General features: G+C 41.3%; 1 protein-coding gene across 3 annotated transcripts in view; it reads left to right on the top strand.

The window, feature by feature from the left end:
• Positions 1-24,460, top strand: part of FMN1 (formin 1) — a 356,128-nt gene that overhangs the window by 214,127 nt on the left and 117,541 nt on the right. For all 3 annotated transcript variants that reach the window (XM_045016469.1, XM_045016468.1, XM_045016470.1), the window contains one exon: positions 6,817-6,904. In XM_045016469.1, the coding sequence (XP_044872404.1) occupies positions 6,817-6,904 (88 nt within the window). The remainder of the gene's footprint in view (positions 1-6,816; positions 6,905-24,460) is intronic.

Below are 24,460 nucleotides of genomic sequence, written 5' to 3'. Positions count from 1 at the left end.
ACTCTTTCATATGTTGGATTTAAGCACCTAAAACTTTATATACTGCAAGATCCTAGTTCTCCCCTCACACCAAACTGTCATTGGCCTTTGTCTGCCTCTTAACAGACCTAATCCATGCAGTTTGCAAACTGATACATTGCTTGAAGCCACCCCCCCCCCCCCCATGTTGTGGGAGTTGCACAGCCCAGACTTGTTGCCCTACACTTGATTTCTGCTGTAAAGTCAGAGGTGGCTGGAAGGAAAATAGAACTAGGAAACTGACTTTGAGATGCAATAAAAAATGGGCTCAGCAAGCATCAAACTACAATGCCATGCCTCCTGAAAGACGTGCTTTAGAAGACAAGTGCTTCAGTGTAATGTGCAGTGTATGCATTCTTTATATCTTAACGTTACTAAGGCTAGATATATTTTAAAGTATGTGTTTGTCTTCCCTATATTTCTGAGGATTTACCAGGAAGATAGTCATCCTTATAGAAGCTAGTATTTTCTATACTAGTTCAAGGAACAGTATGGCAGGAAGTACCTGATGCCACTGTTTCTTCATCTTACAAAGAAAATGGGTAAATGTCAGGTAATTTGTGTCACGTGTATGATCTAAATGAAGGTCCATCAATCATTTTTGGTCCCTCAGTGCAATGATTATCATATCAAAGACACAGAATGACAGTGAGGATAATAACTTTTCTGTTGTCTATTATCTCTAACTGGCTTCAAGTAATTATTAACATATGTTCTCATTTAACATGTGTCAATATTTTGAATGAAGAGCATTATTTAAGTTTAAAGGATATATCTGTCAGCAAATTTTCTATCTATTAAATGAGAAATTATGATTACTTCATTTTGTGGTTCTGCAAGAAAGGCAGATTTTGCAGAAATAGTTGTCTGCTTCACAGGTTTGAAACACAAGGGTCGTCTTCAACTTTCAACATAGAGATAATAAACAGTGTTTGAGCAGAAGAATTCTGGTGAATGTTCCTCCCAGCCACTCTTCCTTTCTCTCCATCCATTGTACAGTGGGGAGAAGAGTGCATTCCTTTAGTTACCACCAAGTTATACACTCACATAGGGTGTAGGATATACCCTTTAGCATAGACAGGAACCATTAATTTTTGGTCATTTTACAAATTTCATCTGCTATGAAGAAAAGCTCTGTGTAGCTCAAAAGCTTTTATCATTTACCAAGAGAGGTTGGTCCAATAAAAGATATTACCCCACCCACCTCTCTATACTGTATCAAGCAAGTGCAAATAATAACAGGAGATTTTCCCCTACTGTATTTAATTTAAAGTTAAATGCCTCCTGAAGCACTTTAAAATATAGATCAAAATATAAAAACAAAATGGCTTCTCATAATTTTGCTTGAAATGTATTATTCAAATAGGGACAAATCCTGCCTTACTTTGAGCAGAGGGAGAAGACATTGTGGCTGATGCTTTATATCCTACAGAAATCCCATGAACACATACTGGGGGAGGAGGGAGTTGATGGCATTGTGGAGTATACTTAGCTGTAACTCTGAGGTGGGTTTCAGTAGGCTCCTAAAAAATGCTTGGGGATAATTGCAGTATACAAGCTAAATGGCTGGGTATGGGTGTTGGACATTGTGGTCTGCAGGCCAGCATGTTAGCGAGACTTTCTCCCAACACATTTGAGTGTCATGGAAAGAACCAGTATAGGGAAGGACTTTGCCTTTATTTGCTTAAGTAAACTTAATCTTTGCAAAAAGAACAGGAGTACTTGTGGCACCTTAGAGACTAACAAATTTATTTGAGCATAAGCCCACGAAAGCTTATGTTCAAATAAATTTGTTAGTCTGTAAGGTGCCACAAGTACTCCTGTTCTTTTTGTGGATACAGACTAACATGGCTGCTACTCTGAAACCTGTCATTAATCTTTGCAGTTTTATGTACCACAAAGTGTCCGGGACAAAATTTGACAGAACAATGACGTTTGTCATGCAACATTTAATGGGATGCATTTCTGGCTGCATTAAAGAAACACCCATTAGTGGGGATGTCAAAATAATTTAGATAAATGTATTCAAGCATGAGTACGTATCCACTTTTACAGTAGATGGTAGATATTAGAGAGACATACAAAGAACGCTTTGCATCAAATCAAGTAGCCTAATAATAATTTTTAAATGACCAGTCAGTAGAAGCCACTTAGGGCAAATTATGTTATGGATCAGGGGATAGACTGAATAAGACAGCAGCAGCTTTCACATTCTTGTCATTGAGCCAGAAGATGCTGCATCTATTTCAGTGATGTGTTTATTCTCTAGAGGAGAGACAGACTGTTGGCTGCCATGTCCAGTCTTAGACAGACTCTGCCAGCTGGCAGAATAGCATCAGCTAACAGCTAGGAAGTCAGCTGCTTACCTGTCATTGCCAGCCATAGTCAAGAGACGCAGACTGTTGAGAGGTGATTCATGCCAGGTCATCTTTAACAAACATAGACTAAATACAACAATGGTGCCTTTGCAAAGTTCTGTTTCATTACCATGTGCTTTTTAATAAGTTAGAGAAGTGATGTGTCCTCCTTGCATCTGTTTTCTATATAAAATTCTCAAATAGAGTTTATACTCTGCTGCCAGCACCCTCCCGAAACTGACCATAATTTGAGGCAAAGGAGATGCCACAGAAAATATATTCCCTATTTCTAATATTGATTGCATCTGGTTGTTGAAAAAGGTCCCTAATTCTTCATTGGTTTCAAATTCTGACAACAAAATTCCTTATGCAATTACATAGCAATACAACTGTATTTTTAATATGTTTTGTATGTCCTACTTGAGCTATTCTACTGTCTTATTGTTACCATTTTTGCTATCTAATGAATAAAATATTAGCCTTTAGTCACACAGATTTGGTTTGGCTGAAGTTATTTCAAGTAGTCTTGGTCTAGTCTGATCTATGGTAATTGTGACCATGTGTACTTATTTCCATACAGATTTTTAGAAACAATAGGAATCTCTATTTTTTTAAATGTACCATTAAAATTATTTGCAATTTTTTTGCAAAAGTTACAAGAAGAAAAATTAGCCACGTGAACTAATTTGATCATATCTGGAGAGCATATCAACACTTTTCTGAAGTACCCTAATGTATTAATTTTAAATGTCATATTATCTGTATGAGGTATGGTCTGGAAAGGTTTTACCTCAAACTAGGCATGTCTAATGGGGTTTATGACAACATATGAATTTGACCCTGAACAGGGTCAACCTTGAGGTCAGTGAATGCTATACAAATTGCATACTAGTCAAGCCTATAATTATCCCTGTTAGAAGTTAATGTGCTACCTAGTTCAGCAGATTCATGTACAGCTTCAAAAATGATCATTATATACCGGGTACTTTCTAACATTTACAAAGAATCACATTTTACAGGAGGTGACGTATGCAAAGTATTCATATACAGTGACTTGTAGGCAAGTAATTTTGTATGTTTGTATATTTGGGGAATTCAGAACATGGATTCTGTCTAGTTCGAACAAAACACATAGAATAAGAATACAAAGTTATCGTAATTAATTTTAATAGTTAACATACGGTATCGTAAATATAGTGTATAAAAACTTTCAGGATATGTTTTATTTGCAATGCTGGCATAAAATATGCTATATGTAGCATAACTAGCATTCATTAAATTGTGTGGTGAGCCTCTACTGCATGGTCATAAGTAGCTTGTAAGACCCTTGTTGGAGGCACCATATATTTGTTTGTTTGTTTGTGAAGTGTCTGGCACACTTTTAGCACTTGATAAATAATAATTAACTCTGTATTTATTCAGACAAAAATGTCACTAGCCTCCCTCTCTCTACCATGTTTCCCAACTCCCATTTCACTTCTATATTTGTGATTGGCTGAGTGGCTGTTATGCTAAATGTCACATACACACACAAAAATAGTTTGAGCTCAACACAGAGCACTAACATGTATGATCTAATATTCAAAAGATGGTCAAAGTCCTTCACTCCTCCTGGGATTTGGCGACAGATGCTCAGTTGTCATTGGAAAGAAGAATTTTTCAGCAATCTCTGAGTGTTTTAGGAGCTGTGTTGAGAAGGAGCAATAGGAAAAGCCATCAGCTTTCTTTGATCAAGAAGAACATGTGTTGGGAAGTGAGGACTTGAGGATGGGTTGTAGTGAAATTAAAATTATCAGGTCACCTGAGGGCTTTGAGACGTACTCAGAATTAGGGCTGTCAAGTGATTAAAAAAATTAATTGCAATTAATCGCACTGTTAAATAATAGAATACCTTTTATTTAAATGTATTTGGATGTTTTCTACATTTTCAAATATATTGATTTCAGTTACAACACAGAATACGAAGTGTACAATGCTCACTTTATATTTATTTTTTATTACAAGTATTTGCACTGAAAAAAACAAAATAAATAGTATTTTTTCAATTCACCTAATACAAGTACTGCAGTGCAATCTCTTTATCGTGAAAGTTGAACTTTACAAATGTAGAATTATGTACAAAACATAAGAACAGCCATACTGGGTCAGACCAAAGGTCCATCTAACCCAGTATCTTGTCTTCCAACAGTAGTCAATGCCAGGTGCCCCAGATGGAATGAACAGAACAGGTTATCACCAAGTGATCCATTCCCTGTCGCCCATTCCCAGCTTCTGGCAAACAGAGACTAGGGACACCATCTGGGCTAATAGCCATTGATGGACCTATCTTCCATGAACTTACCTAGTTGTTTTTTGAACCCTCTTACAGTCTTGGCCTTCACAACATCCTCTGGCAAAGAGTTCCACAGATTGACTGTGTGTTGTGTGAAGAAATACATCCTTTTGCTTGTTTTAAACCTGCTGCATATTAATTTCATTTGGTGATCCCTAGTTCTTGTGTTATGAGAAGGAGCAAATAACACTCCCTTATTTACTTTTTCAACACCAATCATGATGTTATAGACCTCTATCATATCCCCCCTTCGTTGTCTCTTTTCCAAACTTAAAAGTCCCAGTTTTATTAATCTCTCCTCATATGGAAACCATTTCATACCCCTAATGAAAATTTTAGAGCCTGCAAGTCCACTCGGTCCTACTTCTTGTTCAACCAATCACTCAGACAAACAAGTTTCTTTACATTTGCAGGAGATAATGCTTTCCCACTTCTTGTTTACAATGTCACCTAAAAGTGAGAACAGATGTTCTCATGGCACTGTTGTAGCCAGTGTTGCAAGATATTTACATGCCAGATGCATTAAAGATTCATATGTCACCATTCCAGGGGACATGCATCCATGTTGATGATGGGTTCTGCTCGATAACAATCCAAAGCAGTGCGGACTGACACATGTTCATTTTCGTTATCTGAGTCAGATACCACTAGCAGAAGATTGATTTTCTTTTTTGGTGGTTCAGGTTCTGTAGTTTCCGCATCAGAGTGTTGCTCTTTTAAGACTTCTGAAAGCATGCTCCATACCTTGTCTCTCTCACATTTTGGAAGGCACCTCATATTTTTAAAACTTGGGTCAAGTGCTGTAGCTATCCTTAGAAATCTCACATTAGTACCTTTTTTGCATTTTGTGAAATCTGCAGCAAAAGTGTTTTTAAAATGAACAACATGTGCTGGGTCATCATCAGAGACTGCTATAACATGAAATACATGGCAGAATGTGGGTAAAACAGAGGAGGGGACATACAATTGTCCCCCAAGGAGTTCAGTCACAAATTTAATTAACGCTTTATTTTTTAATGAGCGTCATCAGCATGGAAGCATGTCCTCCTGAATGGTGGCCAAAGCATGAAGGGGCAAACGAATGTTTATCATATCTGGCACACAAATATCTTGCAATGCCACCTACAAAAATGCCATCCAAATGCCTGTTCTCACTTTCTGGTAACATTGTAAATAAGAAGAGGGCAGCATTATCTCCTGAAAATGTAAACAAGCTTGTTTGTCTTAGCGATTAGTTGAACAAGAAGTAGGACTGAGTGGACTTGTAGGCTCTGAAGTTGTAAATGTTTTTGGTTTTGAGTGCAATTATATAACAAAAACAAACTACATTTGTAAGTTGCACTTTCATGACGAAGAGATTGCACTACAGTACTTGTATGAGGTGAATCAAAAAATACTATTTCTTTTGTTTATTTTTACAGTGCAAATATTTGTAACAAAAAATAATATACACTTTGATTTCAATTACAACACAGAATACAATATATATGAAAATGTAGAAATACATCCAAAATATTTAATACATTTCAATTGGTATTCTGTTGTTTAACAGTGCAATTAAAACTGCAATTAATCACCATTAATTTTTTTAATGGTGATTAATTTTTTTTAGGTAATTGCATGAATTAACTGCAATTAATCAACAGTCCTACTCAAAATATCTCACACTACTGCACCACATTCTCCTGATGGGGGTAAGTGGAAAGAATATGCATTTCTTGAATAAAGATCTGATGTGGGTTTCTCTTACTGGTAGACAGTATCCTACAAATAAAGGATGATCTTTCCTTACTGGTGCTGGTATGAACTACATTTTGGAACTGGGTTGTATTTACTACCGTTATTTGAAGTCCAAGTTTTGTGGTCCCTTTTGAACTGAAAAGTTTAAATAATTTGAAGAATCTGATGTCTTGTCACCGATATACGTGGCTACAGAAGGCCAGGAGAAGATTGAGATAGTCATAGCTTTATATCACATTTAAATAATAAAAAGGGTTGAGCAGCATTCAGTTTAACTCACAAATTAGCATTTCTAGCTCTTCTTGTATAACAAAAGCTTTTCTAGATTGGTAATTTTGACTGCAATAGCATTTTGTTTTATAATTCCAGATTATCAAACTGCTGGATGGAAAGCGATCTCAAACTGTAGGAATTTTGATATCCAGTTTGCACCTGGAAATGAGGGATATTCAACAAGGTGAGAGTTACAAAACTTTTGATATAACTTATTTACATGGAAATTTTCTTTTATCTTTTCTTAAAGTGAATGAAAGTGGGTGCTTTTATGTGTGTTCCTTTTTTGGTGTCAGCATAATAACGAGAAAAAGTAGAATTAGTTTTCCAACTAAGCACATGTGAGTGAATATGTAAGTGAACAGTTGCTGTTGCTAACTTAATCTGAAATTTAAACCCCGCCCTTTCCCCTGGTAATTAATTGACTTTAGATTTTGATTTTATATGTCACATCCAGTGTTATGATTTTAGTGTTGTGTTTTTCATGTATAACTGTTTTGGATTTTAAGAGTGGTTCTATCGGATTGCCTTCAATATGCCTGTTTATGTTGGCTCCCTTCTTTGTTTCCTCTTCTCTCTCTCCCTCTTCCCCATCCCTATCCCCAAAGGCTCTCAGCTCAGGGAAGCTCAAGTGAGAACTTACAAATAATATTTTGAGTTTGTTAGGTGTTTAATTTTTTGCTTCGATGGCAGTATAAAAAACTTATCCAAAAGTGAAAATACCAAAACCATATGACAACAAGAGGGATGAACACTGAGCTGTACATTTTCAAGTGATGGGAACAGTTCTGAGCACAAGTCCTATTATTGATAGAAATGAGCCAAAGCAGCTTGGAAAAAATGTATCTGTCTCTGACTATAGAGTTTTCAGGGGACGTAGATAGATCAGGTATTTTGGTGCTTGTGCTACATATTAAAAAGGACACTGTTTAGGTAATTTTCGTATTTTAAAAAGCTTTTTACTGTTGTTTAAACAAACTGCTGGAAAGTTCCAAATTGAAGTCTGCTTTCTTGCGTGTGATGGAGGGAAAACAATGGCAAAGACTGGCTTGGAATTGTGGGGTCTTGAGATGCTGCTGGCATTGATTATTATTAATTTTAGAACAGCCTTGGAGCATTCTAGCTTTTTTTAAAAAAAACAAGGGCTTACAGATGGTTACAAGAAGAAGAAAGAAATGAGGCAAAACTTTGAGCCTTCCCATAATGTGTCAGAGGTATCATAATGATAGACGCTAGCTGCAGTAATGAATTTTGTGAATAGTTTGCTGGCAAGACTAATAAGAGGCAGCAGCTGTAACATAAAAACCCTGTGATGTTCTTTCTTCAAGTTTCTTCAGATAAATTTTCAAGGCCTCTTATTTCATGCTGTGAGATGTCTTGTAGATAAGACACTTATGCTGCAGAGTATTAATGTGGCATTTTTATATTTCACAACAATACAAGTGCTATTAATCATGATCTGTCTGACGAGACGACTGGACAAAAGAACCATAACTCCCCAGGACTAAGGATGGCACCCAAATGCTGTGAGGATGGTCCTTAGAACCCCATGTTATTATAATGATGATAGTAATAGTTATACTAGTACATCTTCTGCTTCATGCTGTCACATTCAGCCTATTCCTCACTGAGACTTTTTCCTTTATCACTGGACTTTACCTAATTTACGTAGACTTCTCATCACTATGGAACCTTGACTATTGCTAAAAGGATCACTTTCTTGTAGGGTGCTAACACCATTTAATCTTGTGGGTAGGAAAGGATCATTATAATGACATGCATAACTCATGAGTGCCTTTGGAATACTATATTCTTCTTTGAGTGATGATGGTCCCTATCTGTATTCCACTGAGGATTATGCGCATGCACCATACATCCACAGCTTTTAAAAGTAGTAGTGTCCATTGGTCCGCACATGTACCCTTGTTCTTCCTCATGGTTTCAACTGAGGCGATAAAGGGTGGAGCAGACCGAGTGCGTCCTCAATTCCTTCTCGGTGTTGCATGGTCCAAGTTGGAGCTTCTGCTTTTCTTTCATCTCTTGTGATGCACTTTCAGAATTTCTTGTATACAGTTAGTATTTTATTGTGGGGTCAAGTATCAGAGGGGTAGCCGTGTTAGTCTGGATCTGTAAAAGCAGCAAAGAATCCTGTGGCACCTTATAGACTAACAGTTTTGCATCTGACGAAGTGGGTATTCACCCACGAAAGCTCATGCTCCAAAACGTCTGTTAGTCTATAAGGTGCCACAGGATTCTTTGCTGCTTTTATTGTGGGGTGTTATTTTTGGTGATAGTAGTAGTAGTTGTTGGTGTTAGTAGTAGTTTTCTTAGGATTTAAGGACTTTGGGACACTGCTTTGGTGGTTTCCCTGCCGTCCACCTCCAGCACCCACACCTGGGTACTGGATTATGCTGAAGATGCTGAGGTTCAAGATCTGCGCTTCCTGCCCTCAGTTGTTTTCAATCAGCGACAGCACCAACCCTGCCTTTATTTCCTGGGGGAAGCCCATGTCACATTCAGGGGCAGTGTCTGCCTCTCCTTCCTTGCCAGTACCTGCAGTTAGATCAAGGCTGAGCAACCTCTCTGTACATCAGCCTGAGCAGTGGAGGAATGTGCCCCCTACCATAGAGCTCCAGTCCAGTTCCACCAGTACCAGTGCTAAGGCCCAAGAGAGACACTGCATCCTCCACGAGTTCTGACCATGGAGAAACGGCGTGTTTCAAGGCCCACAAGCACTACAGGAAGTCACATAGAATGCCAGACCCGCCGATTCCAGTCACTGAGGCCTTGGCTACACTTGAGAGTTACAGCGCTGTTGGTGGCTTTATAGCGCTGTAACTCACTCCCCGTCCACACTGGCAAGGCACATACAGCGCTGTATCTCCATGGCTACAGTGCTGCTTGTACTCCACCTCCACAAGAGGAATAAAGAGTATAGTGCTGCTGCTGCAGCACTGGGGTGCCAGTGTAAACAGGGAATAATCTTAGTACGCTGTGACTGACCTCCGGAAGCTTCCCATAATCCTTTTAAGTGAAGATAACTCTTTGTTTTGTTGTGATGCCTCTTTGTTTTGTTGTGAACTCCGGGCTCCGGAGCTGGTTATCAAAAAAACAAACACAGCTAGTGTTTGCTGTGAATGAGCAGAGGCAGGCAGGGGGGCTCCCTTTGGAATGCCCACAGCTAGTGTTTGCTTGAAGAGAGGGGGAGGGAGGGGGCTTGAGGAGAGAAGCAGCGCGGCGGGTGGGAGAGAGGGAGGGGATCCGTTTCAGCGCGGCTGCTTATCTGGTCTGTGAGGGAAAAAACAGTTGCTGTTTGATTTCAGTGAGTGAGTGAGGGGTGGGGGAGGGGGTCGGAACTTGCAAGGCAGGGAGCTGACACAGTGTCAACTCCAAAAATCCACTCTCTTTTTTTCCCCCGCGCTCCCTGTCACACTCCACCCCACTCCACCCTTTTGAAAAGCACGTTGCAGCCACTTGAACGCTGGGATAGCTGCCCATAATGCACCGCTCCCAGTGCCACCGCAGATGCTGCAAATGTGGCCACGACAGTGTGCTGGTAGCTATCAGTGTGGACAGACTGCAGCGCTTTCCCTACTCAGCTGTACGAAGACAGGTTTAACTCCCAGCGCTGTACAGCTGCAGGAGTAGCCATCCCCTGAGTATCATATCCCCTCTTCATCAGTATTGCTGGAACCACAGGAATCATCAGTTCTGAAACAGTCCTCTGCCCACGTTCCAGCTCTGATTCCGTCTGTGGAATGACACCGGGGGACTCAAATTGGTTCCTGGACCTCATGAACTGTTTGCCCTAGATGAGATGAAATCCCTGCATCTTCTAGTGCATTTGGCTCCAAAGAGACTCTGGTCCCCTGATTTGGACTTGCCACCTTCAGGTCATGTTCCTGAGTGCTCCCCTGCGACATTCTCATTTTTGCCGGTTCCAGCGGTTCCGCCTTTTGAACAAGGATCTGACTTCTCAGTGTTGGAAGATTCAGATGGTGCACATGGTCCACCATTCCCCTACCAACAGCAAAAATATCTGAAGGCTCTGCTGGCCCAGTGGCAATATTCTCCCTTTCCTCAACCCAGGAGCCATTAGTACCCAGCTTCATGGGGACCACCACAGCAACTGCCAGATCCGCTTGGTTGGCCATACTGGGAGTCTTGGCCCCAGTATCTGCCTTCAGAGCCTTTTAGAACTGCTCAAAAGGAGTCCCCCACTCTGGCCTTCATTGGGTAAACATTTGGAACAACGGTTGGAGGATGCACCAATCAGCCTGACTCCAATGGTACTGCCAGATCCGGAGCAGCTCCCCACCTCATCTCCAGATGTGGCAGTGTCCTCAACTCCTTCCTCCCCCCATGGATGTCTACCACCAGTTCCAGGAGTTGTTAAGGAGGATGGTTGAGGCCCTCCACATTCCACTGGAGGAGTTGCAGGACAGCCAGCATCGGTTACTGGACATTCTGCATGCATCAGTATCGGAACAAAGTGGTGCTACCGATCAATGATGCCATTCTCCAACTGGCCTGCACCATCTGGCATACCCGGCAACATGTGCGCCCGCCCTGAAGGAGGTGGAAAAGATGTACTCTGTACTGGTGAAGGAGTCTGAGTTTCTACTTTCTCACCCCTCACCCAATTCCCTGGTTATTCAAGCTGGCACCGAGTGGGCTAGACAGCAGCACCCACATTCCACTCCGACTGACGAGGGTAAGAGACTGGACCTTCTGGGTTGTAAGGTCTTTTCATCATCCAGCCTTCAGTTTCGCATCTCTAATTACCTGGCATTACTGGCAAGGCATGGCTTTTTGAATTACGGCCAGTTAGCGGAATTTGCGGACAAGCTTCACCAGCAGGGCCATGCCTATTTCCAGGCTATTTTAGAGGCAGGCAGCTTGGTTGCCAGGACGACACTCCAGGCCACGGTAGATTTGGCGGACACGTTTTGTGCACTAAGGCCACAGGGATTATCATGAGGAGAGAATCCTGGTTACATTCCTCTGGTTTCCCGAGGGAGGTACAGAACACAACTGAGGAACTCCCCTTCAGTGAATCTCACCTCTTCAACCAGAAGACTAACATTCTCTATTCTCACTCAAAGACTCTAGAGCCAATCTGTGATCTCTGGACATTTATACACCAGCACCCAAGTGCAAATTCTATCGGCCACCTACTGCACAATGATACAGAGCTCCTCAGTTTTTCCACCAGTGGGCTTATGAGCCTCCTCACAAGCATCAGGACACTCAGTGGCCCCATCTGCCTGGCCCATCAGCACAATCCTTGATACTACACACTCAGTCTTTGCATAAGCTATGTTTCTGAGCCCTGGTCTACACTGGGGTCGGGGGGGAAATCGATCTAAGATGCACAACTTCAGCTACAAGAATAGCGTAGCTGAAGTTGACGTATCTTAGATCGACTTACCTCGTGTCTTCACAGCGCGGGGTCAGCTGCCGCCGCTCCCCTGTCAACTCCGCCTCTATCTCTCAGCAGTGATGGAGTTTCGGAGCCGACGGCAGAGCGATTGGGGATCAGTTTATCACGTCTACTCTACACTAAACGTGATAAATCGATCCCCGATCGATCACTACCGCCAATTCGGCGGGTACTGAATACCTGCCCTCGGTGCATCTAGAGAGCTGTCAACCAATTTGCAACCCACCTTTCTTGCACCCCACTCCATTCAGGGGTCATCTAGTGCTATTTCTACCAGCCTGGAACATGATAACAATGGACAAGTGGGTCCTGGGTGTCATTTAACATGGCTATATGATCGAGTTCACAACGCTACCTCAGCCACATCCCCCATCCTGATCCTGCCTCCAGGACCACTTTCATAGCAGTATCCTTGCCCTGGAGGTGGACTGCCTCCTACATAGAGGGGCAATAGAGCCTATGCTACAGCCTTTCAAGATATAGGGTTCTATTCCACCTACTTCCAGGTACCCAAGAAAGAGAGGAGATAGAGACTAATCCTAGATCTTTGTCATCTCAACTGCTTCATACACAAACCAAAGTTCCATATGGTCACACTCGTGGCCAGCATATCGTCCTCGCTAGAAAAAGGCATGTGGTTTATGACTCTTCATATGCAAGACTCTTACTATCACATAGATATCCATTTGACCCACAGACGATTTCCCAGGTTTACTGTGGGCTCTTGGCACTTCTAATACAGGGTTCTACCGTTCAGACTCACTGCTGCTCCCTGGGTCTTCACCAAGGTCTTCTCTATAGTGGCGGACTACCTCTGGTATCAAGGTGTTCTCATCTTCCCTTATCTCAATGACTAGCTGCTGGCAGTGCAATCCAAACACAAAGCTTGAGCATTGACTTCCCTGCTGCTTCTACTCCTCCCTGGGGGTGAATGTAAACATCGAAAAATCAATGTTGGATCCCACGCAGTCTCTGGAGTTCATCGGGGCGCACATCAACGCAGTCCCTGCGTATGCCTACCTACCACAGGACAGATTCCTGGCCCCGCTAGAACTGATTGCTTCGGTGACTTCCAGTCTTTCTGTTCCAGCCAGAACTTGCCTTTCCCCTCTTGACCATGTGGTGGTGTGCACATATGTCACTGCCTTCACTCTTCTTTGCTTCTCCTGTCTACAACTGTGGCTACAGAAAGCCCTTTCTCCGATGCTCCACTCCATGGACACCCTAATTACTGCCCCATCCCAGGGTTCTTTCCTCCTTTTGGTAATGGATGGACCTAGATCAGGTTTGCACCTGACTGCCTTTCCTTCCATCCTCCCCAAGCATGATGATCATTATGGACACATCACTTAACAAATGCCTACATGTGCAAACACATGTTGGAAGGGATTTGAACCATTTGGGAATCCAGGATACACATCAACATCCTAGAACTTAGGGCAGTATGGAGAGCATGTCACGCATTTCTCCGGTTCATCCACTCCCACCATATTCTCATCATGTTGGACAAAATCACTATAATTTACTACATAAACAAACAAGAGGACACCAGGTCGCTGTTGCTTTGTGTGGAAGCAGTTTGTTCTGGAAATGGTGCATCGCACACAGTATCCTGTTGTCAGAGGCTTATCTACTGGGAACTCAGCAGATGCTCTGAGCAGGATTTCCTGGCAAACCATGAATGGGAACTACACGATTCTGTGGTCAAGGATATTTTTCACTGTCTCCACCCCTTGGGGTACGAGCCTATTCCACAAGAGTCCAAGCATCAACTATGGCCACGCTTCACGACATGCCATTCATGGACACACAGATAAGGCAGCCGCGTGGAGTTCAGTGCACACTTTCTCTTCCCATTATGCCCTGGTGCAAGACTGTGTGACAGATGCCTCATTTGGTGCGGCTGCTCTTCATTCCATGGTTCCATCATCTTCCTATCACTCTCCTCCTAATTAGATACCACTTGTCAATGAATACATTGCTCACAGACGAGGAGGAATTTACTTAACCTGTAACTGGAGGTTCTTTGAGATGCATGGTCCCTATCTGTATTCCAATCCCTCCCTCCTTCCCCTCTGCTGTGGATCCAATTGATTTGCGGTGGAGAAGGAACTGAGGGTGCAATGGGTCCGCACCACCCTTTATCGCCTCAGTCAAAACCATGAGGCGGAACAAGGGTGCATGTGCGGACCAATGGACACCACTATATTAAAAGCCCTGGCCCTGGATGCATGACCTATGTGCATAATCCTCAGTGGAATACAGAGTAACCTCCTCTTCATGAGTCCAGAAACTTCAGAATGGAGGCCATAGTCAATTATCACCCATGACACATGTATCATATTGTGTAATTGATTTTTTTAATGAAGAAGAAAATAATTATTTTAAAAGGTTTATACAGTTTATATTTACCACCACCACATCTTCTGCGGTAAATTTTGAATGGAGATGCAGACCCCTTTGGAAATCTTAGACATAGGCTGCGGACTCCAGGTTGAAAATCACTGGTTTAAACAATCAAACATACAAAAACTGAGCTAAGCCTCATCCACGAGATCCCAACCTGCCTGGGTTACCCTGTCTCAACAACAATACACTTAGACCCCATGAGTCCATAGCACTGAATGTCCATGGCCACATTGCACAGCTTTATTGCAGGTGTCTAAAAGTATCACTGGGTTACTACTGATCTGGTGGAGCCAGGTTAATCGTGGATGGCCGCGTGGTCACCACTAGTGTCCCCTTCTGACTTCAAGTCCAATCTTCAGGGCTCAGAGTGAATGGGCTTCATCTTTGAGGTGAGCTGTATGACCAAAAAATGCCAGCTGGGAGTGACTGATGAACCACTTTTTTTTTCAGGAACAGAAAGCAGAGTTATTGGCCTGTAGCTGCTGCACTAAGTCCATGGGCCTTTACCCTGGTAAAGCGGAATAATGATCCCTTCCCTCCACTCCATTGGTACCTTCCCTGTGGTTCAAGCACGGACAAAAATTTGGAATAATGCTACGCTTATTGGCTCTATGGTGCACCTGAGAAGTTCGGGTGTTATGCTGTTGGGTTCAGCAGTACACTCTCTTCTGAGTTTCTTTATGGTAGAATCGACCTCCTCCAATGCAGAGGTTTCGGAGTCAGGGATTTCATCTACTAACTTGTCCAGATCTGAGCATGGAGTTGTTCAGGATAGTTAAGTATGGTCTTATAATATTCTTTCCATCTTTGTAGGACTTCTTCTTGGGTTGAGCATGTTTTATCATCAGCCTTATTTATCGGCATAAACCCAGCACAAAGTCCAGTTTTGGATCAAAGTGATCATAATTTATTAGATCTTATTCCTTCTTCTACCTCTTTTGCCAAGTTCTCAAAATAAGCTTCATGATCCACTTTTACTCTTGCTCAAAAAATACCCCATTGTCATGGCACTCTCTGGTCAGATTTCTTTTGCAAAGTTTGAAATGTCTGATCAGTTTAGTCAAGGGTGTTGCATTTAGAATTCCAGCTTTGGAATGGCATCTACGACTTTTTGGATGACCATACTTATGATTGTCCAAGCTGATTCTGCATCATCTGGGAGAGTGCCAAGTGCATCAAATTTGTTGCACACTGTGACAGAGTACTTATTAGCAAGTGCTGAATGTTCACAGATGCATTGTGCCTTATGTTTCATAACAGGTGCACTCCTTTTGAAATCAGAGGGTAATTGCCATTTTAGCACAAGGAGAGAATGGTCTGTATTTTCTAGGACTTCTGCACCTCTGTGTACACCCAATATGACCTTACTGTTTTATGATCCAATGTACGATTCAGCTCCTTCCTCGTCCAAGCATCGTTGGATATCCAGGTTTCCTGATGAATATCTAAGCACCTGAATCCACTTCCAGTGATGGTAATATTATGAGACATGTAAAAAGAGAGAAATCTCAGAGTTATTTATGGTTCCAGAGGAAAATGGGCCAAGAATAGTCTCAAAGGCATTTCTGGAACAACTTGGTTTAGCGTTCATATAGCCAAGTATAATAGGTTCATTGTGCAGTGAAGCAGATGGAGCCATTGCTTCTTGCTGCTAATAGAATTTATCTTTATTAGCATCCACAGCTACAACAAAGGATAGCTGTGCATGACACGGAATCAACCTGGCATATAGTAGTCCATCAGAAATAAGGTGCCACACTAAATGATTTATTAAATGGTGGAAAGAGGATGAGTGCCATCTAATTTATGTAGTTAGTTCCTCCAGAATACAGAAAACCTGCATCCTCACAGAATGATAACCATGTTTCACAAGTCATTGCCTTGGTTATACAATTGCAATGTTGTATCTTTTCAACTCCTGAACTAGCAAAACCTGGTACCTGACATCATTTATGGTTTGTACATTCTTGGTGGCAAATCTGGTGGATTTTTCTCAAATCATTTGTGGACACCATAGTCATTATGGAGTTCAGCCTCAAGTGTGGACCATGTTTTATTGGATGCTCCTTGATTTCATCTGTCACCTGAGGACAAGGGAGATGTAGCATGGTGATTTTATTTGGGGACACTAACCCTCTTCTCAGAATCCTTTCCACGTGGAGCAGATGGTTCTGAGGTCATAGATCAGCCATCTTTACTGCTCTTTGGGAAATATTTTCCCTTCTTTTCTGGGTCTGCCCTTGGCCTTCACTCGGAACTCTGAGCCAGGGCCCTTATTGGATGCTACTGGCTGGAGTCAGCCAGAACTGAGACTCATGATGGCAGAGTTGGCCACACCCAGAAGTAGCACAGCAAATACTGCTTCCCCATCTGCTATCACAAAGGTATGGGCCTATTGATACCTGAACAAATTTTCTCCAAATAAATTCTTTGGCTAGTATTACTACAGAATGAAGAACTGCCACATTAATACAGACACTTGCAAAATTAGTGAGAAGATAAACAAGAGCAGTTACAAGAAAACGTAAATGTTGCTTAAAATGCTGTGGGCTTTTTACCTCCAAGGGATCCCCTCTAAATCTGATTTAAGTCAAGTAACTGGAATGCAGTTCAGATAGCTTAGCAGTCGCAACACATGTGATTGACCATATCTGGCACACAGATGTTTCGGTTTGCATTTGATAACTAGCCAGCAACCAGGCAGATGCCACATTGTAGAAGGGAATCTTCCACAGATGTTTCTCAGAGACAGTGGGCAACCCAAATACAGAACAATGGGCAACCCAAATACAGAACAATGATTTTGGCAACCCAAATACAGAACAATGATTTTGGCAAGAGCTAATGTATATGTAGACTAGTTAGCACAAAAATAATCTTTCAGTGATGTAAAGGAACACTGAGTTTGCATTGCTAGTTCTGTCCTATTTTAAACTAATGGGGGGGGGAAGCCTACCTGTTATGTTCTAGAGAACTCAGAATTTGTGCCTTAACAGATTTTGCTGCTGAATCTGGTACTGATGATGATGGTACTGATGATGACAGTCCTGCTGCTACTTAGATCATTAATAATGGTACCCACAAAATTTCCATCTCTTGAGCATCATGAACACAGAGCATGGAAAATCTATCATTTGCACTGGGTAATGCAGAATCTAAACTTACATTTACATAAGTCATGCCCACGTGGTGTGGCAGTCTGTCCCCCTCCAGTGGTGAGCCTGCTACAGCCCTCGCTAAGAGACCTGGGTCTTCTAGTTCAGGCAGTAGAGGCTCATGCATTAAGATCCAGAGCTCCCAGGTCAATCTCCACCACAGACCGCCCATCCAGGGGTGTCAGCATTACATGTAAAAATCAAATATTTCTAGTAGTAAAAGGTGATCGTCAAGTGGCTCAGAGGCTTGGTATAAAACTTTCCAAGGCTCCCGTTTTCTGGTCCTTTCATAGCCTTTTGAAAGAGAGAGAGGAATAGTTCTTTTAAAACCTTAAAGTAGATTTGGGTTCAGTTCAAGGGATGTGCCAACATACAGCTCAGCTCTTATTTCTCTGAACCCTCTGCACAGTTGTGAAAATAATCGTCTTCCCAGATAAGTACACTTCTGTATTTGATTTTTCCAGTGACAGCTCAACTAAAGCGATAGAGCAGGGGTAGGAAACCCGTTGCTTAGGGCTACCTGTGTGGTTCAATTGTTAAATATTACAACTTTCTTCATAACCAGATGGATTCAGTTCTGTTGCTAATTGTGTATATGTATGTGAGGCAGCCTTGCCCCTCAGTGTCTTATAACCCCACTTCCCCACTCAAGGAACTCCCAACACAAGTACTCAGCAATAGCAGTGTAATATAAAGCAAATAGTAATACTTCTCTGCTGTGATTTAGTCATTCCTCCCTCCTGCTAGCCTTTAACAAACTTTTGAGATCCTTGCTTATAACTAATTGGCACAAATACACAGAATGCCTAAAGTGGTCTGAATATAAGTCTTAATACTTGATCAGAATAATGTTTGTTTATTGTACAAGCAATGCAAGACTTAGGGTATCCTTATTTATTCTCTCCCCCACTCCTTTCTTTTCCCCTTGCCTTTTTTTCCAAACCTCTCTCACTTTTTCTTTTGGAAATTAAGTTTTAATTATTTTTAATGAATGGGGGATGGGTCACAATTAATAAACTGCCACTGCCCATGCTAGTAATGCCCCCTGCTCTTGAAAACACACTCATATTTACTAACTAGTTAAATTAGACATGCATACAGACAGGAGAGAAATTTCATTATCAATGGCTAGAATTAGATGGAATTGAGTATTTTCTCTACAAAATCTAGGTCATTTCTCCCTGGTCCCTTCTCTTACCAGTAGATTATATTTTCTCAGATTGGCAGCTAACATGGACTTTGCTGTTCCTCAGGAGTAAGATTTGTTCTTTTGAGAGCTAATACAAATTATCATAATGGGCAAAGCAGCAATATATGTGGCTGGAATGTCATTCTGACTCAAATTCCTCTATACAATGTTTGATGGTGAGATCAACTTTTCTGTCCTGCGATTTTGTATTTGTTATGCTAGGAATTCATACATATAGAATAGGGACCTAGGATAGCGTCCTGGAGATGCAAAACAGCTCTGCAGTGTAAAGCATGCACACCCAGAGAGACTGGATGGAAAATATTTAGACTGTGACTCACCAGAGCTGGGATTATACCTTCTTTTTTGTTTAGAAAATGCCCAGGAGATACAAAAGAAAAATATGTGATAATATACCTGAAGCTATATGTTAGTTCAGCTTTCTTTAGTTTAGTTGAGATGGTATAAGAAAATTTTACAATGAATTGTAAGGAAATATGTGCCCAGATAGAACTTCTTGGTGGGACATATTTCTTTTATGAAGCAGAAGTATGTCAGTGTTTTTAAAGAAATAAAAATAGATGATGTTGCAGTTGGTGCATTGTATGATGTTGACTTGAATGGAAATCCATTCACATTGGACCTAGAAATTACTATATAAGGAAAATGCCCTTTTTATTAGTGAAAATTTACTTGCTGAAAATCAAACTAACAATAAACACAGTCTTATACTAGTTAAGAGTTGCTTACAGAGCGACAAAAACATCCTATCTATTGTGTCATTGGTTGAACTTAGATGCGGCTGTATATTCTGTAAAATGGCCAGCAAAGAAGGCAGACGATCAGCATAGTCAAAGGTATCTCTTTACTTTCCCTCTTCTGCAGCATGTGATGTATGCCTGGCTTCAACCCACCTAGACATCAAGAATACCATTTTTTCCACCAGGCCACAATGTATCCCATATTGTAAGGAAACATAGCGCCAAGAAAAAACACCACCAGAAACATTGCAATTTACAGTGCTGAAATTATACTGGATTAAATAACTGGAAGTATTTGAGCGATAGAGTAAAATTAACTCATTGATAGTGTAATCTCTCTAATGATCACATATGTAATATTATATTTTGTATGTCCTACCTAATCACATCCGTAGGTTCCTTAGATTTATGCTATGTCTTCCTTCTTTGATGAAGAGCCATGGGAAAAAGGAATATGCGCTGTCCAGGTTGCCAGTAGATTATGGCATGAAAGCATTATGTTAAAGCTGTTTCAAATTATAAAGCATGTAGGAAAACAATCTATTAATAGGATTCACTGGTGATGATGTGTTTGGGGGAGATGGGGAAGAGAGGTTGATGGTGTTTGTTATTCCCCTCAACTATTTGTGTATGGATTCTCTATATACTCACTCTTCTTCCAAATGGTGGTGGGGAAATGGCCAAGATTAGCCAAAGTAATAATCCAAAACATTGTACCCTCGCCTGTAGACAAAGCCTATAGACATTGTGCACTACTTTTGGAGCAAGCCCCATGAAATCTGAGATCAGTCAGAGTTCCTGAGGTCCTTCCTAAATCTTAGCAAACAGCACCACTGCTAAATATCCAAGCAAGTTTGCTTGGGAGCTGAAAAACTGTATTGTATATGTATATGTGTAGACGGGCCGGACTCACCCCTGCGGCACCTCCTGCTGGTGACTCCGGGAATTAGCTCTGTCCAGCGCTGGAGCGCCCTCTTCAGGCTGGTGAGCCGCCTGTCCTCAGGCCCCCGTGTCCCTCGCTGGACCCGGTGCCCTTTTACATGGGGGTGCTGCCCCCTAGCAGTAACCCCTTTCTCTCTGGGTTTCCCCTCCTCAGGGAACCCCCACCCTCTATCCCCACCTTGCCTCAGTATATGGCTACTGCCAGTCATTGTCTAGCCCCACACTCTGGGGCAGACTGCAGTATCAGCCTACTCATCACAGGCAAAGGGGTTTGGACCTGCTGCCTTGGCCTACCCCTGGGCTGCCCTCTGCAACCCCCAGTACCTGTTAGCCCACTGTTAGGCCGCAGCCTGGGGCTTTCCAGGCAGGAGCTCCCCAGCTCTTCTGCCTTTCCCCAGCCCTACTTCACTCAGGTATCCAGTTTCTAGTTCCCTGCAGCCAGGCCCTTCTCTCTCTGAAGGCAGAGAGAGACTGTCTTGCTTCTGGCTTCCCTGGCCTTTTATAGGGGCCAGCTGTGGCCTGATTGGGGTGTGGCCCGGCTGCAGCCACTTCCCCAATCAGCCCAGTTTAAAGGCAGTTTCCTCAGGCCTCAGCCCCTTCCCAGGGCTGTTTTTAACCCCTTCAGGGCCGGAGCAGGGGTCCACCCTGCTACAATATGTAATATTAAATACTTCCATAGCAGCTTTCATTTGTGGAAAAGAAAGCACTTTACAAACAGTAAACTTCATAACACCTCTGCACAGTAGCTAATTATTACTCCATTTTACAGATGGGAAAACGGAGACACAAAAGGATAAAGCACTTTGCCCAATACCATAGAACCCAGAATTCCTAACTTTCATTCCCTATCATGTTTGGTGTTTTTTTTCTTATTCATAGATTCATAAACTCTAGGACTGGAAGGAACCTCGAGAGGTCATCGAGTCCAGTCCCCTGCCCTCATGGCAGGACCAAATACTGTCTAGACCATCCCTGATAGACATTTATCTAACCTACTCTTAAATATCTCCAGAGATGGAGATTCCACCTCCCTAGGCAATTTATTCCAATGTTTAACCACCCTGACAGTTAGGAACTTTTTCCTAATGTCCAACCTAAACCTCCCTTGCTGCAGTTTAAGCCCATTGCTTCTTGTTCTATCCTTACAGGCTAAGATGAACAAGTTTTCTCCCACCTCCTTATGACACCCTTTTAGATACCTGATATTGTGCATTGGAAATACTGTGAGTTCTTCATTCCTTCACTGTGTCCAGTATGAATGTGTTTGCATTACTATCTGTGTAAAATAGAGATAGCTACATACACAGCTCAGAAGTTGAGAAACAATTTCCTTTAAAAGTTATTTCCTTTGTTCTGGATAATTTACAACATATGTTTTTTGTGAATCTGCCTACGGCATCAAGCCTGATGTGGTTAGGTTAACATTAGTGCCAGAGTCTTTTGTTCATGACTTCATGCAGCAGTTGAGCTTTCCTAAAGTTCTAAACCCACATTACGTCTGTGGTGCTTCTTTGCATTATAACTCCTTTTAACATTTTTACATGACAGTAAGTCAGATGTTGGAAGAAGCCTTTAGAGGAATTTAGGATATCAGCTCAATTTGTCTGAGATAAACAGGAGGAATTTGGAAGTGTTAAGCAGTTTTGCCAAGAGATTTGACCTTAACAATCATAACAACTTTTTGGTTGACTGGATCTGTGACATCTTCATTTAAATTTTCATTTTCCCCCTGAAACCAAACCTTAGTTACTAGTAATGCATTGTGTAAAATAGTTAAGTCCACTGTGGTCCAAACAAATGTAACTTTGGAAGAGTTGTTTTTAAAAATAACATATTTCTGTTTGATTATTAAAATATTGATTTTAAAATGATTTTTTCACTTTTCTGTTAAACATGCTTTATGTTGCATTAACTGCTTTGCTGCTGATGCTGAATGTGTGTAAATTCTGGCAGCCTTTTTTAACCAAATACCACTTAAAATGAATGGAGTAGTACCAGTTACGTCCCACCTTAAGACTGTTGAAAATACATAACATGCCTTTCAGCAATGGTGGTAACAAGAAAGAAATATCTCTTTAGTACTAAATCTTTAAGATCTATAGTTGTCTGAGTTTCTATACACAGCAAATGGCATGCTTTAAATGTTCAGGTTTTCCTCTGTGTACATTTTTGCAGTAACAAAGTATAGAGATTAAAAGAATAGATCAAATCCCTAAAATGTGCTGTGGAGAATGTTTTTTACAGCTAGATGGATAAAAAAAAGTAACTCTGTTAAAACCTTGGGTAAAAGTTTATATTTCTTACAGCAGCCTCTGATTGTGAAATGTAGTTGGCAAGTATTTTTATGTGTGCCTGTTAGTTTGAATGCGCGATGCTGATCTGTTTTTTGTCCTCCCTGACGGTTATTATATCCTAATGGGTGCAACATTGCACTAATGATCCTTGTGTATATAAATTCTTCTTGTTGTGTGCAGACACCATAGGGCCACATAAAAATGTTTGCCTCAATTTCCCTGCAAAAAAGGAGCTCAGAAACCAGACTTGGCCAAGTAACAGATTTTTAAAGGTAGAGGAACCCAATAAAATTACCAGCTTTTCACAGCATGAGTCTACTTCCTTGTGACATATTGTGAGGTGTAGGTGAAATATTCTAAGTGAACTGACAGTGTAAGGAGGACAACTAACTAGAAAGCAAGATAAAAGTAAAAACCACCAATGATGATTGATATTGCAGTAGCTATTAATTGTTTTGGAACCTCTTTTGTAGATTTCTGACACTTCTCCTTTATAACTTACTCCTGTGCAAGTCTTGGTGTAATGAGATTTAATGTAGTAAAGTACCACAGCCAAATTTACTGTATCAGGGAGTTATTTTTAATACTGTAGTTTCTTGAGACACGTGAGTCACAGAAAGTTTAAGAGGATTAAGAAGCTTTAGCTTTAATCTAGCTCTGAAAAAAAAGTAAAAATAATCACAGAATGCTTCTTCCATATAGTTCAATGAATGTTGTTAAAATGGCACCAATTCAAATGAGGTTATGCAACATATTCATAGTATCAGAGGGGTAGCCGTGTTAGTCTGGTTCAACATATTCATAGAATCATAGAATCATAGAATTCAAGATCAGAAGGGACCATTATGATCATCTAGTCTGACCTCCTGCAAGATGCAGGCCACATAAGCCGATCCACCCACTCCTGAACTAATTCTCTCCCTTTATGAGATTAGTGCACACACTTTAAGTATAGTATGTAACAGCTCAGGATTCTGATACTGTGCAACTGTGAACTTGGGGATCACTGCCATCACTCCAGAATTTGAGAGGTGGGGGGTCAGAAACCAAGCAAATTGTTATGATTGTACATTTTTCCATTTTTGTATAGTGCTTCCAACATGAAGGATGCTAACTTTGTTGAGAGTGGGTGAAGAAAATACATAGGGATAGATTATTAACGTTATTTAGGCACCTAGAGATGCATATAGGTGACTAGAGGCATTTTCAAAAGCACATGGTTGCCCAACTGCCACTTTTGAAAATCCCACAAGACATCTACATGATTCTGTAGGTGCCTGAATACATTTAAAAATCTGGCCCATAGGCCCCAATTTAGTTGATAGCATGTGAGCTCAGCTGTCTGCCTGTGCCTTAGCAATAACTGTAGGATTGAAGCCCTACTAAGACAGAAAGCAGTATCTCTGTGCTGTTTAATACACGTAATCAGTTGTTCAAAGGATAAAATAACTCATGTTTGTCTTCCTTTGTATTTAAGCTTATTATTGATTATTATTGATTCAGTTTAAAGTCAGTTTAGATATTAGAATATATTTGAATATTTTAAT

The sequence above is a fragment of the Mauremys mutica genome, chromosome 4 (assembly GCF_020497125.1).
Source record: "Mauremys mutica isolate MM-2020 ecotype Southern chromosome 4, ASM2049712v1, whole genome shotgun sequence".
Lineage (NCBI taxonomy): Eukaryota > Metazoa > Chordata > Testudines > Geoemydidae > Mauremys > Mauremys mutica.
Note: the sequence above shows the minus strand (reverse complement) of the source record. Positions and strands in the feature narration are given on the sequence as shown.